This window comes from Bidens hawaiensis, unplaced genomic scaffold (assembly GCF_021521415.1).
Source record: "Bidens hawaiensis isolate Kalapana, Puna unplaced genomic scaffold, B.hawaiensis_p1.1 tig00052822_1, whole genome shotgun sequence".
Classification (NCBI taxonomy): domain Eukaryota; kingdom Viridiplantae; phylum Streptophyta; class Magnoliopsida; order Asterales; family Asteraceae; genus Bidens; species Bidens hawaiensis.
The window spans coordinates 2,052-18,079 of record NW_027499495.1 but is presented as its reverse complement, the minus strand read 5'-3'; the positions used below and the strand labels follow the sequence as shown (position 1 = coordinate 18,079).

The following is a 16,028-nucleotide window of genomic DNA, read 5'->3' as shown; positions in this document are numbered from 1 at the left end:
CTAACTTAACGAGAAAAATTAACAATGTTATGGCCAAAAGACAAACAGTGTTGGATTTGCGAACGTATATAATAAAAGAAATCAATGTTGAAGATAAAGAACAACGAACGAAATTAAGTACAAACATAAATAACACTTTATGTAATTCTGTCAATATTCTTTTATTGAAAAGTTGAGTTGAGCTGTGAATATAGATAGTCTTAACCAAAAAACCACCCGGTTAATTTTGTCGAGTGCTCGAGCATAGAGGTAGGCAAATAAACCGGTTAATTAAACCGATCTAAAAACCGAACCGAAACCGATCATAACCTGGTCAAGAAACCGGTTTCAACACGAATAAAAAACAATCATAAAACTAGTTCTAACTTTTATTCATCAAACCAAGCCGGTTTCAACCTAATAACCAAACTTAAGCAACCCGACCCGTGCACACACACACACCGGACCTATATAAACACCATTAGGGCAAAACAAATCAAAACCACCAGCAGACTCTAGAACACACACTGTGTTTGGATCTCACCAATAACAATGGCGTTGGCGTTCGACGAGTACGGACGTCCGTTCATAATACTCCGAGAACAGGAAAGCAAGAGCAGGTTAAGAGGTCTAGACGCTCAGAAGGCTAATATTGCTGCCGGTGTAGCCGTCTCTCGGATCCTCCGTACGTCACTCGGACCTAAAGGCATGGATAAGATGCTTCAGAGTCCAGACGGAGATATTACTATCAGTATGTGTTATTTTATTTTCATTATACGATGTCGTCTTCGTTTATTATTATTATTATTAGTAGTTAGGATTTTGATCTGTTTTTTATATGTTTGGTGTTAGTTTTTGTATAGATAAAAAGCTCGAAATGAGCCAAGCCTTGGCTCGAGCTCGGCTCATTTCGAGCTCTATTTTTCAAAGTTCGTGTTCGGTTTATAATTCATAAGTAGATTTTGAAGCTCGAGCTCGGCTCGAAATGAGCCGAGGCTAGGCTCGAGTTCGGCTCATTTCGAGCTCGATTTTTCAAAGTTCGTGTTCGGTTCATAATTCATAAGTAGATTTTGAAGCTCGGCTCGGCTCGTTTATATATATTTTTTCTGTTATAATTTTATTTATGTATAAAATAATATATGTTATTTAGTTGTTTTTATTTGTTTTTTTTTTTTCGTAACATTGTATATATATAATAATTATTATTTTTTTTAATAATTATATAAATGACATACTCGTTTAGGCTCACGACCTGGCTCGAGCTTGGTAAGTGAAGCTTGAGTTCGGCTTGTTTATTAAATGAGCTTACTTTTAGGCTCGGGCTTGGCTCGATAGAGCTTTTTAATGAGCAGATCTCGGCTAGCTCGCGAGCAGCTCGGGTTGTTTGCAGTTTGCACCCCTACTTATAGAGCCGGAGCTTGAGCTTAACATATTGGGTTTGAGCCGGCTCATGAGTCTGAACAAGCTTTTTATTTAGTTTATGAAATATGTATATGTATAAATAGTTATGGTTTTACATAAAATTATGATTAAAACAATAAATAGTATGTGCATTACGTATGTTATATATAAGATGTATAATTGTGGATAAATAAAGTTTTTAAACAAAAACATTAGATAATAAACGAGTCAGCGTTGCGGTGTTTCGGATTCTCTGTACGTGTTTGTTGTTGTTCACTCTATGTGTTTAAACGATGTCGTTTTGATTAATTGTTACTGTTAGCTAGGGCTTGATCTGGTTCTAGACGGACGTTAAGTTTTTTGGTTTATTGTGAGCGGCGTGTTCGTGTTTGTTCATTTAACTTTAGCCGAACACAAAGACACGCATATAATCGAACAAATTGTTTACCATCAGTATACATTTCTAACTCGTTATCTGTTTTTTTTTAGTTTTATATGTGTTTGAACATTATCGTTTTGATTAGTTATTAGTTAGGGCTTGATTTGGTTTTTGATCTTAAGTTTTCACGCGTAGTTGTTTATATTGTTAGAAACTATAAGCTGAGACTGTCTTAATGGTATTTGTTAGTAATCAATTGTTTTTAATTGTTTAAGAATAGTAGAATTGATATATCAAATGTGATAAGTTTTGAATTTTATACGAGTATTTATCCTTTTGAAAGTAAAGTAGTGATTACTGAGAGACTGAAAAATGGTTTAATAAGTTTTTTAGGAGAAATTGTACTGATTTATGTAGGCGTGTTAACCAGCTGAGCCCGAACTTGGCTTGTTTTGACTTACTAGAACTCGAGCTTGGTTTGTTATTAGCTTTTTTTGTAAGCTTGAGCTTAGCTTGTTTATGGTTTATTAATTAGTTTATGTATGTTTTTTAATTATTTATAAATATTTTGAGAAAATTTTGTGAAGGAGCCTAAGCTTGGCTTGAGCTTGGTTGTGCAGTGTGAAATTAATACTTAGAAGTCCAAAAGAAGTATATCTGAAAAATACACAAGGCTCGGGCTCAGGATCGATAGCTAAACGGGCTTTATTTGAGGCTCAACCTTTTTCAAGTTTTTTTTAACTGTTTGATAGCAAGTATTTTGCGAGCAGCTCAGCTTGTTTGCACCCATAGATTTATGGAGTTTTGTATGCTAGTGTTTTATTTCAATTTTCTAAAGGCCTGTATGTGTAGAAGATGTTCTTGGTTAGACGTGGTTGAATTGTAGGATTATGACAGTGCATTTTATTAAGTGGTTTATAATTTTTTGCTTAATAAAAGTTTGATTTAATGTTTGTTTTTCTCACAATTTACTTTCATTTTAAGCAAATGATGGTGCAACAATATTGGAGCAAATGGACGTTGACAACCAAATTGGAAAACTCATGGTTGAACTGTCACGTAGTCAAGATTATGAAATTGGTGATGGAACAACTGGAGTAGTTGTTGCAGCTGGTGCACTTTTAGAACAAGCGGAGAAGCTTTTAGAACGTGGAATTCATCCCATTCGAGTTGCCGAGGGATTTGAAATTGCTTCAAAGATTGCTTTTGATCATTTGGAAAAGATTTCCCATAAATTTGATTTCAGTGCTACAAATATTGAGCCGCTGGTTCAAACTTGCATGACCACCTTATCCTCTAAAATGTGAGTTCTTGTTATTTTGTATTTAGTGAAACAATCACTTATTCAAGAAAAGGCGAACTGCATGAAATAGAAACGTATTTCATGTTTTTCTAGATTTTAACAATTAAGTTTAAAGTAATCCTGTTTTATCAACCAAGTTACATTTTATCACTGGTTGTAGCGACTAATGACATGTTCAACTGGTAAAAGGTCAAATTTTTACCCTTTTCTCAAAATTGCTGATGGGATCTTATTTGTCATTTTAGTGTTTATCTAGTAATGTATATGTCACATGGCTTTTGATGTGTCTTATAATAATTATTTTTAGTATAATGTGAAAAAAGCCTCTATTTGTTTTTTTCACATAAGCACAAACAAGTGAAATTTGTTATGACAAGGTTGATTGCTAAAATTTTTACTTTATCGTAAGCTGGTTTCTATTTAAGCCTATTTTTAACATTGGTTGCAAAGGGTAAACTTGTAATTTCTATGGGCAATTTAAAGAGTGAATTGTTTACCAGTTTATTCACTTTATTGAAAACAAACAACTTATTTTACCCTAAAATTATCATATAAACACTCAATAGTGCTTGTCTGTTCATAACACATGCAATACAACCTTTTTAAATGAGCAATCTTTAATAGCAAGTTGCAGTTAGTTTTCCTTTTTTGATAATTTTTAATTGAGTTCTACCTTTCAGTGTGAATCGATGCAAGCGTAGCTTGGCCGAGATTGCTGTAAAAGCCGTCTTGGCGGTTGCTGATTTAGAGAGAAAAGATGTGAACCTAGATTTGATTAAAGTGGAGGGAAAGGTTGGTGGGAAATTGGAGGATACAGAACTTATTTATGGAATTGTTGTTGATAAAGATATGAGTCATCCACAAATGCCAAAGCACATTGAAGATGCAAAAATTGCTATTTTGACCTGCCCGTTTGAGCCACCAAAACCAAAGACCAAGCATAAGGTTGACATCGATACGGTTGAAAAGTTTCAAACTTTGAGGAAGCAAGAACAGAAGTATTTCGATGACATGGTTCAGAAATGCAAGGTATGTTGATATTTATATTATGTAAAGAGTTTACACCTGTTTGCTTATGAATTGGTGATCCTGGTTATGTTGGGGAAAATATATAACATTGGATACGTTTCTAGAACGAAGCTGATCTACACGAGACAATTAAAAAGATTTGTTACAAAGTTAACTATCAATAGGGTAGAGTAGAACAATTTTAAAGTGGCTTAAGGTTCATATTTAATGTGTAAAGCTTCCTAAATCACTTTTTAGAAAGATAAAAGTGTTGCTCAAATGTGTATTGATAAAAGATGTAAAAAAAGAAATGGGTTAAATGGGTCAAAATTGGCCCAAGTTTTATTTTAGCGCATAAAACTTTCTAAATACTTTTTTTGTCAAAAAGTTAGATTATTGTTGAATAGTGTAGTGTGTAATCATCGCATTTTTTAATGTGCTAAAACTTGGTTGTTTGAACTTCATGCTCTAATAACTTGACTTTGATTTGTTCAGGATGCAGGGGCTACACTGGTAATTTGCCAATGGGGCTTTGATGATGAAGCAAATCACTTACTGATGAACAGAAATTTGCCAGCTGTCAGATGGGTTGGTGGTGTTGAACTGGAGCTAATAGCCATAGCTACTGGTTTGTACCTTCTAAATAGCTATTAATAAGCAGTTTTTGTTTTTAATACACACTGTTTATATAGTTTCTAAACGTTGTTTTATTTTTTTTAATCTTGTGCAGGTGGTAGAATTGTTCCTAGGTTCCAGGAACTAACACCTGAAAAACTAGGAAAGGTAAATCTTATTTAATATTTCTCTCATGCTTATTTATAGGAAGATACTGTGTACCCAACCTATGCAGTTAATGCCAAAAATAGCGGATATCGGTCAATGACCGATATCTGAGATATCGGTTATTGCGGTGGGATAGCGGTATATATATACATACATATATATATATACATATATATATATATATATAAAACCAAAAGTTATCTAATAATAATACTGTCTTAATACCAAAATCATAAAAGTCAATAGTTCAAAACACAAAGTAACAATATTTATAATTTAAGACATGATTTAATCACTTAATCGAAAGCCATAAATATATAAGCATCAGCAGCGGCTGAAGAAACGGGTATCGGAGATGAGCATCAGCAGCGATTGAGGTATTTTTAGGGCAATAAGCTGATCGTTCAATAATAATCATAATGAAATTGGGCTATGGGCTTACAGTTTGGGCCAAAAGAAGTAACAATTGGGTCAAAAATATTAAACTGATAATGTCACCGCTATTTCCGATATATCGGTGTCCAAATAGCGGTAAATAGCGCCGCAAATATCGGAACCGCTATTTGGACCGATATTTCGACCGCTATTTTACCGCCGGACCGATAACCGCTATAGCACCGCTATCGATAGCATATAACACAACAATAATTGACGTGCACGCAACAAATATTTTGGACATTTTTACCTTTTACGTCTCAAGAAACGAGAAAACACAAGTGTTCTATAATGATAGTAAATTGGTAAAAATTTATAATTGTGGTGTGCACGTGAAAGATTTTAGATCAATTGCAAGGAGTCATCGAGTTACGTCATGAGAGATTTAAAGAAATCCTTTACAAAAACAATTTTGTATGCAAACTCATGGCAATGTTGCAATTATTTATGTGTGATAGGCTGGTTTGGTTAGAGAAAAGGCATTTGGTACCACGAAAGATCGAATGCTTTATATCGAGCATTGCGCAAACTCAAAGGCGGTAACCATTTTTATCCGTGGAGGTAAGTTGTTGATGTATGCTTTATTAATAACATTGATTCGATTGTTTTTTTGATTATATTAATTTATGTACTTTAAATTTATTTGTTGTGAGAATACAGGTAACAAGATGATGATAGAGGAGACCAAACGCAGCATGCACGATGCATTATGTGTCGCTAGAAATCTCAATCGTAACAACTCGATTGTATACGGTGGTGGGGCTGCAGAAATCTCGTGCTCAATTGCAGTTGAAGCTGCTGCTGATAAATACCCAGGTGTTGAACAGGTACAGAACCGTAATCTACATTTTGTGGGTCCCGCTGTGTAACTGTTTACCGAATATGTTATTTTTTTACAGTATGCTATCAGGGCTTTTGCTGATGCGTTGGACTCTGTACCGATGGCTCTTGCAGAGAATAGCGGTTTGCAACCGATTGAAACATTATCTGCAGTAAAAGCACAGCAAATTAAGGTATATATGACATTATAATATTTATAAACCGTTGGCGTTTACTATGTGTTTTAAAACATATTTTTGTTTGAATATTTGTAGGAGAACAATCATTGCTGTGGTATTGACTGCAACGATACTGGCACGAATGATATGCGTGAACAAAACGTATTCGAAACCTTAATCGGCAAGCAACAACAGATCTTGCTTGCCACACAGGTCGTGAAGATGATCTTGAAGATCGATGATGTCATCTCTCCGTCAGAATACTGATATCACGGTTTTTACCAACTTTCAAGTTTTGATTAAACGTAGAACATTGCAACCCGTTTGAGTTGCGCTGTCGGTATGGTGTTTTGTTAATTTTTACTTCTTTCATGTTCACGCACTTTCATTATCGTATTGTTAGACATGTTTGTTCTATTATCAGCTTTAACGATCAACAGTGTCCACTAGGGGTGCAAATGAGCCGAGCCCGAGCTCGACTTTGCTTGAGCTTCGCTCGTTTAACTTACACAGAGCTCGAGCTCGGCTCGTTTCGATCTCTATTTTCAAAGCTCTGGCTTGGCTCGTTTACTATTGTCAATTACTTTTTATACAATTATAATTATTTTTTATATATTTCTTTCTATTATAGTTTTATGTATAAAATCATCATCATCATCATCGTACTCAGTATATCCCACCAATAGCAATGCTATGGTAGGGTCTGAGGAGGGTAAGATGTAGACAGCCTTACCTCTATCCCATAGGGATAGAGGCTGCTTCCGGTGAGACCCCCGGCTTGATAGTAGTTTTGCATCAAGCCTTGGACATAAGGCACATAGCACTCAATCATCGGGACACCGGCTGATCAGTGCATGTGCCCTTGTCTTTCGGCTATCAACGCCACCACATGATGCCTGATTAACCTTCTGCCACTTTTAACGTTATTTTCACGAGATTAGTAAAATAACGTCAAAATTAGTGCAATTTTACTTTTGCCCACCCGAGGGTTCACACATATATACATTATATGCGCGCACCGCAAGCAGGGCGAGTTTTATGTATAAAATAATATATATTATTTAGTTATTTTTATTTATTTTTCATAATATATATATATATTAATTAATTAATAATTATTAAATATATATTTTAAAAAAAATTATATAAATGACAGGTTTGTGAGCCGGCTCGAGCTTGATAAGTGAAGCTCAAGCTTGTTTATTAAACGAGCTTATTTTTAGGCTCGAGCTCGGGCTTGATTAAGCTCGGCTTGATCGAGCTTTTTAACGAGCCGATCTCGAGTAGCTCGGCTCATTTGCACCTCTAGTGTCCTCTTTCTGGCTACAGTATTTGTTTATCAGCTTTATGGTCGAATCTATCAACTATTGTACACCATCAATATGCATTACACTATTAGAATACAAGTAGCTAAAAGAAACAGGTTAAAATGACTTCTAGACGCTATCGACCTAACAAAAGGTCAGGAGATAAGCGCTAGTAGCATATAGACGTAAAAATTGTTGAAGAGGTACACGTCCTTTATCGTGTTTTCTTTTTATGCACGATTGTTAATGCGCTAAGATGATAAAGATAGCTCGAGTCTTTTTAAATGTTCTATTGATAAGCCGAGTTTTGAGATGGATCATGATGAAGAAACAGAGGCCCGAAATGCAAAGGAGAATATATCTGTCGTGTCAAACACTTGTAGCTACGACACAAGACCAGTCGTAATCTGTCCTTTAGATAAGTTGACAAAACTCTTGTATTGGTGTGTCGTCCAAGGTTACAATGTGCTACATGAGGATAACGTTTGATCATCGATCATCACACCTAGAGTTCAAACCATCCAATTTCAAGAACGTTGCACCACTCGCATAGCTGCAAAAAGTGATTGATATAATTCTAAAGACTTCTAATATTTTTGGATCACCGTCATTGATAGAAAAGCCTATCAATGACCGTCATTGATAGGCTATTGGTGCCTCAAGCAGGACTAGAGGTGCACATAATCGGGTCCTGTTAAAAACCCGAACCGGTTTTTTCACACCGGGTAGAAAATAGGACCCGAACCGGTTTTTTCACACCGGGTAGAAAATAGGACCGGTTCAAGTCAGGAACCGGTCGGTTCCTGACCCGAACCGATGCCCTGAAATGCCAACTTTTAGGAACCGGGATCGGGTATTACGTTAAAACCGGTTCCGCCGGTTTTTTTTGAAATTTAAATAAAATAGACGTTACAAACCGGTTCCAACGGCTATATAGCCGTTTTTGACCGTTGGAACCGGTTTTTTTTTACTATATGTAGCTTAAAAACATACTATAAATAGAAATGTGTTGTGTGTTAGTTAAACCACTTTCAAAACTATATAACACACTCTAAATCACAATTAAGGTTAAACCGACAAGAAATGACAACTAATGACGACATTATGGTGATCGAAACAACACGATGCCCCGATGTTTGGGTTCATTATGATTTGTGTGTCATGACCGACGCACAAGAGATGGCTCGTTGCAAATATTGCTCGAAGTTTCTTAAAGCAGGGTTCAACTCGACATTACGAAAACATACGAATAAGTATTGTCGTGAGAAAAGAAGTTTGGATGCCAAAAAAGCGGATGTGGGATAGTCGTCCGGCTCTACAACCCAAGCATCTACCGCCGGTAACAACGCTTAATCGTTGTAGAACGCCGGATTAAAACGACGGACGTTTTTTAGTTGTACTTGTTATCTTTAGTATCGTTATGTTTTAATAATGTTTGTAATAGTTGTTTAAATAAATAAAATGTTATATATAGGTTTAGGGCATCAAAAAATCGGTTCCAACGGCTACTTTGACCAGGAACTGACTTTTAAAAAAAAACCGTCAGAGCTGGTTTTTTCGGGTAGGAACCGAACCGGGTACAATTTGGAATCGAGTAGGAACCGTTTGGAAATATAATTAGTGGAACCGGGTATGGATTTCGGGTGTAAAAATACCCAGACCGGGTATAAGGTCAATCGGGTAGGAACTGGAACCGGTTCCACCAGTTCGGTTCCGGAACACGTCTAAGCACGACACAACCATGTACATAGGCGGACACAAGTGTAGTGGAAGGGGTCAACCGTCCCATTTGAAAAAAAAAGTGCTATATTATGCGTTAAAATCCCGACCAACCTCATAGAATTTTGACACCCCCTATGGAAAAAAATTCATGAGTCCACCACCAAAGTCTATACACTATAAAGATATAACACACAAGACACAACTTGGAGAATTAATTAACTTTTCACCAAATAAACCATAATTCACAAATGCAACTGAAATATTTACTCAATTAGAAGTAAAAAAGTAAAAAGTAAAAACAACTTCTACCCCTAACATTCTTCACAAATCCTCCTTTTTTTTTGGCTATGTACATAAATAAACATGGAAGGAAGCAGCCAAACACCAAAAAAAAAGCACAAATAACTTAATTTCATCATCATATTCATCAACTTCAGATACTAGTGATCATCATTCACCATAGGCTTATTATTATTATTCTGCAAACCGAGATCAAGTTCCACCCGCTCTAGCGCAGGCCTCTCGGTTAGGTTATCAGCAAGTTTCACTCCAAGTTGACCTTTGTCACCCGTCCCAAACGCATATAACTTCCCGGTTTCTGTAAGAGCAAATGTGTGTGCACCCCAGTGGATGGAATTTGTAGCGCTGACATGCACCACCTTTTCAAGAACTTGCGTTAACGATGTCACTAACTTCGGGAACAAGATATTAGTATGCTGATTTCCCTAAGTCGCGTAAAAGCATCACATTAGTGTTGTTGGTCAAAGTATCAAAGCCACTAATATGCTTAAAATGAAACAAAATTCATTTATGATTATTAAACTAAAAAGACTAAATATTACATGTGCATTCAGATAAAAGACTTATCTAAAAATATAGAAATTTACATGCATTCTAGTATAAAAGCATCACATTAGGCCAAACGTAGTGGGCGAATTCCGGCCATTTGGGGCGCAAACACTGCCCCCGGGGGGCTATTTCTCGCCTGTGTTGTGTGTGTGTATGTTATTATTATATGTGTGTGTGTGTGTATATATATATGGGGGCTAAAACACCATTACACCCCAAAAACAAAAACATACCCTTTGCTGACTGGACGCCACATGTCACAAATCGTCCCATTTTGTAGCCCCTCCACTACAAATAGCCTTAGTGACGTTTTTTTTAAGATATGAAAATGTGCACATATACATGTAAACACGCGTATAGGCATTTAGATAAAAGACTATCAATATTACATTGTTTCAAAATATATCTAAAAAATATAATATAACATTATAAGTGACTTATATAACTATATATACTGAATAATATCATCAATCAATCAATCAATCATGCCCAGTAAAATCCCACCGACAGCAAAGCTATAAGTAGGGTCTGGGGAGGGTGGGATGTAGGCACACCGTACCTCTATCCAAAGGAATAAAGAGGTGGCTTCCAGAGAGACCCTCGGCTCTAAGTACATGTGTATGAAGCAAAATAAAGGAAATCAAAGTTTAACAGTTATATAAAAACTACTACTAATTATAATAATATTAATAATAAGATCACAGTTTAACAGCTATATAAGCTAATAATAATTATAATAATAATAATAATAATATATGCAAGGGAAATACCATTATGGTATGTGACCTAAATAAGTTAAGTCTAAGCCCTAAGGTATTCAAATCTCTCTAAAAATCCTTAACTTTAATTCTACTTCTCCACGAATTCCTATCCTCAACCATGTCCTCGGAGAGGTTTAGGTCTATCAAATCATGCCTAATCCTTTCATCCCAAGTCAATTTCGGTCGTCCTCTACCCCTCCTCCCCTCTATAGTAATGTTTTCTACTGAATAATATCATCCTAATAAAAATTCAAAATTTGTAAAACATATAAAAAGCAAACCTGATCATCGTCATCCTCTCTATTATGTCCAAGACTCGAAGAATCTCCACACCCGAACGAATAAACATCACCATCATCCGAAACAACAAAAGTGGTATAATCCCCTGCGGTAACATGTTTAGCTTTAACATTACTCAAAGACTCAACCACTTTCGGTACCAACTCACAGTCTTCATTCCCGGTGCCTAAACAACCGTGCCGACCCCAACCCCATGTGCACACCCTGCCATCGGTCCCAACCACAGCTGCATGCCACGCACCGGCTGCAATCACCATCGGCTGCAGACTCAATGTCTGAAACTGTTCTATCAATCTTGGCTGTTTTTCGTCGGTTTTGGTACCGTGTCCTAATTTTCCTCCTAATCCACATCCAACCGAGTACACTGACCTGTTACATGATATAAGTAGTGTTATATTCAAGATTTTTTTAAACCTGACATTAGTTAATCGGTTTTTTAATATGAAACATTAGGAAGGAAAGTCAACATGGTCAAACTTACAGCACCTTAGCTGCAAGGCCGGCTATGAGGCAGGGCCGGGTGGTCGACCGACCGGCCCGACAACCCGATAGGCCCGATTTATTATTATTTTTTTAAATTATATATATACTTTTTTTTTAAAAATATGTATTTTTAACGTTTAAACCAATTACTCAACTAATTTAAGAACCAAAATTTTTTTTCGCCTTCGGCCCAAAAATATTTCACGAGTCTCGGAGACGGCCCTGACTTAGCTGCCAAGTTAACATGATCAAATTACGCAAATTTTAATACGTATAGAAAGACACCTCCCAATTTTCATCTCTCGTAAAAATCTTGGATTACCAAATGTGTCCCATTAAAAAACCAGGTCGACCAAAGACCCAAATATTTCTTTTAACTCACATGACATTACGTTTTGACCCCGTTTGACTCGGTTGACTTGTTTCAAAATGTACTAAAAGTACTCACTATGAGCCAATACGGTTTGACCCGCCTAGAAGTATTTATTTTGACCCTAACCCATTAGACCCGTTACCAAAACGGGCCGATCCACCCGTTCTTTTTCTCTCTAGTAAAACTAGCGGGCCCAAACCAAAGTTTCTTGAAACTTACATGCCACTAGGTTGACAAGCCAAAGCAAGAAGATAACAATATCCAGCTGCAATTTGAACCACAGGTATGTTTTCAAGTGGGCCCAACAACGGGCGCGGTTCAACATCAGTTAGTTCGGTTTGGTGACCGAGTTTATTCTCGTTTCCCCAAGAAAATGTGTACACCTTTCCTTCTCTTGATAAGACAGCTGTAAAAAGGTTTCCGATTGCAGCTTGTACTACAAAGATGTCTTTTAAAGACTCCACTAGTCGAGGAGTGTCGACATGTTTATTTCCTTGAAATCCATATTCGGAGTTGCCAAACGAGTCTTTTCCAAAGGCGTAAACTTGCCCAGCGTCACTTACTAGCATTGTCCGGCCAGCCCCTGCTGATGCGTTTATAATGCGTATGCCTGCCAAAGAACTGCACCCGACAAAAGAACGAGTCATATGGGAATCGTAAAAAAACTAAAGGTGGCAATTTCGACCCGTTTGCATTGAATACGGGCCATAAGTTGGGTTACTTTTGATCTTATATTTGGAACTTGTTAACAACAAAACTATTTGGGACCCGAACGGCCGAACCTGTCTGTTTATTTTCACTTTTTTGAAAAAACTACTCATTTGACCCGAATCGGTGTGGGCCCAGAACCCGATTTGTGCAAAAAAGTACTCTTCAAACCGGTGTGGGCCCAGAATCCGATTTGTGCACCTGTATTAAAAAAGTACTCTTCGAACCGGTGTGGTCCCAGAACCCGATTTGTGCGCCTATATTAAAAAGGTAGTCTTCAAGCCGGTGTGGGCCCAGAACCCGATTTGAGCACCTATATTAAAAAGTACTCTTCGAACCGGTGTGGGCCCAGGACCTGATTTGTGCACCTATATTAAAAAGTACTCTTCGAACCGGTGTGGGCCCAGGACCTGATTTGTGCACCTATATTAAAAAGTACTCTTTTCTCATCCAAACGATTACATTTCAACATGTAAAAATACTCATCCTTACCCCTACCCAATATGTTTGTTTTGACATGTCCCGAGCAGGTTTGACCCAATACCCGAACAAGCCAATCCACCCATTTTATTACCTCTAGTAAAAACAAGTAAATAAATTCATAAATCAAGAATATAAACCTGATTAAGCGAGGCTTCATCTCCCCTTCGGTGGTGCCATGACCCAACTGACCCGAGGTATTTGACCCAAAAGAATAAACGGACCCGTTTGAAGTCACTGCAATACTATGACCCGGCCCGGCTATAGCCTGAGACTTTTCCCTTCTAGTACATATTTCTCCAGCCAACAAAAATCTTAAAACCAGTTTCCAAGATCCACCACATCTTACTTTCATTTCTACTCGTTCTTCTAAACTCATCGGTTTAAAGACTGCTCTTTTTTGGCACATATCAAGAGCCGCAAGCTCCGATAAACAGAGCTCGTGATCAGGGGCAAAATGGGCAGGTTTCCTAAAGAAAGAACATGTAGCCTGCAAAAAAAAATTACAAAAACATTAGCAGCACCATCAATTCTAAATGTCGGGTTTGAATCTTTTTATCGTTTAAATGTTTAAAAATGTAAACTAGCCTCTAGTTTTGCGAGATCTTGCGGGTCAAGACTGCAACTGGTGAGAACATGGAGAACAATTGAAGGGTTTGCAGATAATGGGAATTCTCCTGGTGTTTCATCTCCAAAGCAGTGTCGGGTTTGTCGGTCAAGCGATGGATCAACTGGAACGGGCATGATCGGTTGACCGGGAATGTTGTGGTATTGAATACTTGGTGGTTCACTCGTTGAGGCGTCCATGGGCACTGCTCACTTCTGCAGTGCCCAAATTAATCAAGATGAGAAGATTTTTATTTAACTGCTAGAACATCATATAATGATATGTTATAAACTAAATACATTATCGTTTTTTGTTCTTTTTGGTCTAAAAACTTGAATCAAACCGTAGTTTGTTGCAAAAACGCGCATCTAAACGATACATAAACATTTGACTACTAGTAATCATATAAAGTTGTATCAAAAATCAAAACACATTATAATTTTTCAATCTTTTTCAGTCAAGCACATTCATCATCATCATCATCATCATCATCATCATCATCATCGTACTCAGTATATCCCACCAATAGCAATGCTATTGTAGGGTCTGAGAAGGGTAAGATGTAGACAACCTTACCTCTACCCCATAGGGATAGAGAGGCTGCTTCCGATGAGACCCCCGGCTCGATAGTAGTTTTGCATCAAGCCTTGGACATCAGTCAAGCACATTATGCACTTAAACTCAAAGCGTTAATTCGCACAATGCAGAGGGTATTTGGATGTGCATTTTTGCAAAGGATTATAAAAATTTTGCTGCGAAAACGCAATCCAAACACCTCGTAAGAGTAAAACGCGATACCTTAAAATATTGCTTAAATAGTAACCCTCATGTCCAGAACACTACAAAAAGCAAGAAAAACATCATCAGAAACTATTAAATTCATCTAAAGATTAAAGATACATCTGCTACAGTAAAGTTCAAATATTTTTACTAAATTGATCACAAAAATTCAAGGGAAAACATTCACATTCATCAGAGTATAATTCAACAAATTTAGTAAAAAAAAAACACAAACTTTTTTATTACAAGCAAGAAACAAGCAAAACCCCACAAAGGAAATAATACTAAAAAAGAAAAAAAAAATTGATTCAAGTCATCAGATGAATAAAAACAGTCAGATTCTGAAAAAAAAATGTGAAAAATTAAGAAATCACACCACAACATTTAAGAATCTGTAAACAAAATCATGATCAACCAAAAAAAATATGATCTTGATCATCAAATAATCAATAAAACAAACATTAGTAACTGTAAATTTCAATTATATCAGATAAAGATCAAAACTTTATGATCAACACAGATCAAATAAAAATAAAAAGTTACATAATTTACAGTCAACAAGTATAATCCACCGCTTAAAAAAAAATAAAAATAGAAGGTGAGTTTAAATCTGAATTGGGTATGATCAAGATTGTACATTTATGATCAAAGATAATCGAGAAAACCAAAAAAAAGTGTATGATCGGTCAAAGTAATATATAAATTGATATTTGATCATGAGTTTTGAGAAGAACCCACCAAGAAAAATATGATTTTTAACCGATTGGATTGAAATTGATGATGTGTTTGTGTGGATGGATGGATGAATAAATAAAGGTTAGGAAACAGTTGCTGTTGTTAAATTGGAATTGGAAGAAGAGAAGAATGATAATATAAGAAGAATAATAAGATAGAGAAGATATAATAAATAGGGATGTTTGTTTGTTGTTGATAATAATAATAATATAATAATAATAATAATTTTTAGAAAATGACAACTTTTTTTCATGTGTTAAGTCATCGCACTCTATAATTTGAATAGTCCGTTGCCCTATTCTAGTCATACCATACCGTCAGACGCCAGCTGTCACTTGACTGTTATACCAGCACAAGAGCATAAATAATAATAATAATAATAATAGAAAAAGGGTGAAAGATGAGATAAATATAGAGCTTCTATTGTGGATTATGGATCAATGAACGGACGGATGGGTTGTGACAAATATTAATAATAATTATTATCTTGTGTATAATAGCTAAAGTATAAGCATCACTCTAATTAAATAATGGGGTTTTCATTTTTTTTGGTTTTATTCTAATAGTTTTCATTTGTAATTAAATTTGACTCAACTAATTTTATTAACTTTGTTCGTTAAAGCCATCAATGTTTCCC

At 36.2% G+C, this 16,028-nt stretch overlaps 2 protein-coding genes across 2 annotated transcripts; one reads left to right on the top strand and one right to left on the bottom strand.

Moving 5' to 3' along the window:
- The first annotated feature begins 502 nt into the window (after nt 1-502).
- Nucleotides 503-6,687, top strand: LOC143599789 (T-complex protein 1 subunit epsilon-like). Its single transcript, XM_077077662.1, has 9 exons — nt 503-730; nt 2,744-3,062; nt 3,743-4,091; nt 4,566-4,698; nt 4,801-4,853; nt 5,747-5,849; nt 5,949-6,115; nt 6,188-6,301; nt 6,383-6,687. The coding sequence occupies exons 1-9, from the start codon at nt 532-534 to the stop codon at nt 6,551-6,553; spliced, it is 1,608 nt and encodes a 535-aa protein (XP_076933777.1). The 5' UTR covers nt 503-531; the 3' UTR covers nt 6,554-6,687.
- Nucleotides 6,688-9,755: 3,068 nt separating this feature from the next.
- On the bottom strand, nt 9,756-15,556 carry LOC143599792 (ultraviolet-B receptor UVR8-like). Its single transcript, XM_077077665.1, has 7 exons — nt 15,395-15,556; nt 14,675-14,715; nt 13,858-14,134; nt 13,410-13,759; nt 12,301-12,702; nt 11,207-11,594; nt 9,756-10,040 (listed from the first exon to the last, which is right to left on the bottom strand). The coding sequence occupies exons 3-7, from the start codon at nt 14,074-14,076 to the stop codon at nt 9,756-9,758; spliced, it is 1,644 nt and encodes a 547-aa protein (XP_076933780.1). The 5' UTR covers nt 14,077-14,134; nt 14,675-14,715; nt 15,395-15,556.
- Between the last annotated feature and the right edge of the window lie 472 nt (nt 15,557-16,028).

Excerpts from the sequence above, each read along its gene's own strand:
- LOC143599789 (XM_077077662.1), top strand. The coding sequence starts at position 532 with ATGGCGTTGGCGTTCGACGAGTACGGACGTCCGTTCATAATACTCCGA. Across the intron at positions 4,854-5,746 it reads CACCTGAAAAACTAGGAAAG|GCTGGTTTGGTTAGAGAAAA; the intron begins GTAAATCTTATT and ends TATGTGTGATAG. Across the intron at positions 6,302-6,382 it reads TAAAAGCACAGCAAATTAAG|GAGAACAATCATTGCTGTGG; the intron begins GTATATATGACA and ends GAATATTTGTAG.
- LOC143599792 (XM_077077665.1), bottom strand. The coding sequence starts at position 14,076 with ATGGACGCCTCAACGAGTGAACCACCAAGTATTCAATACCACAACATT. Across the intron at positions 13,760-13,857 it reads AAGATCTCGCAAAACTAGAG|GCTACATGTTCTTTCTTTAG; the intron begins GCTAGTTTACAT and ends TTTTTTTTGCAG. Across the intron at positions 12,703-13,409 it reads ATGAAGCCTCGCTTAATCAG|TTCTTTGGCAGGCATACGCA; the intron begins GTTTATATTCTT and ends TGTCGGGTGCAG.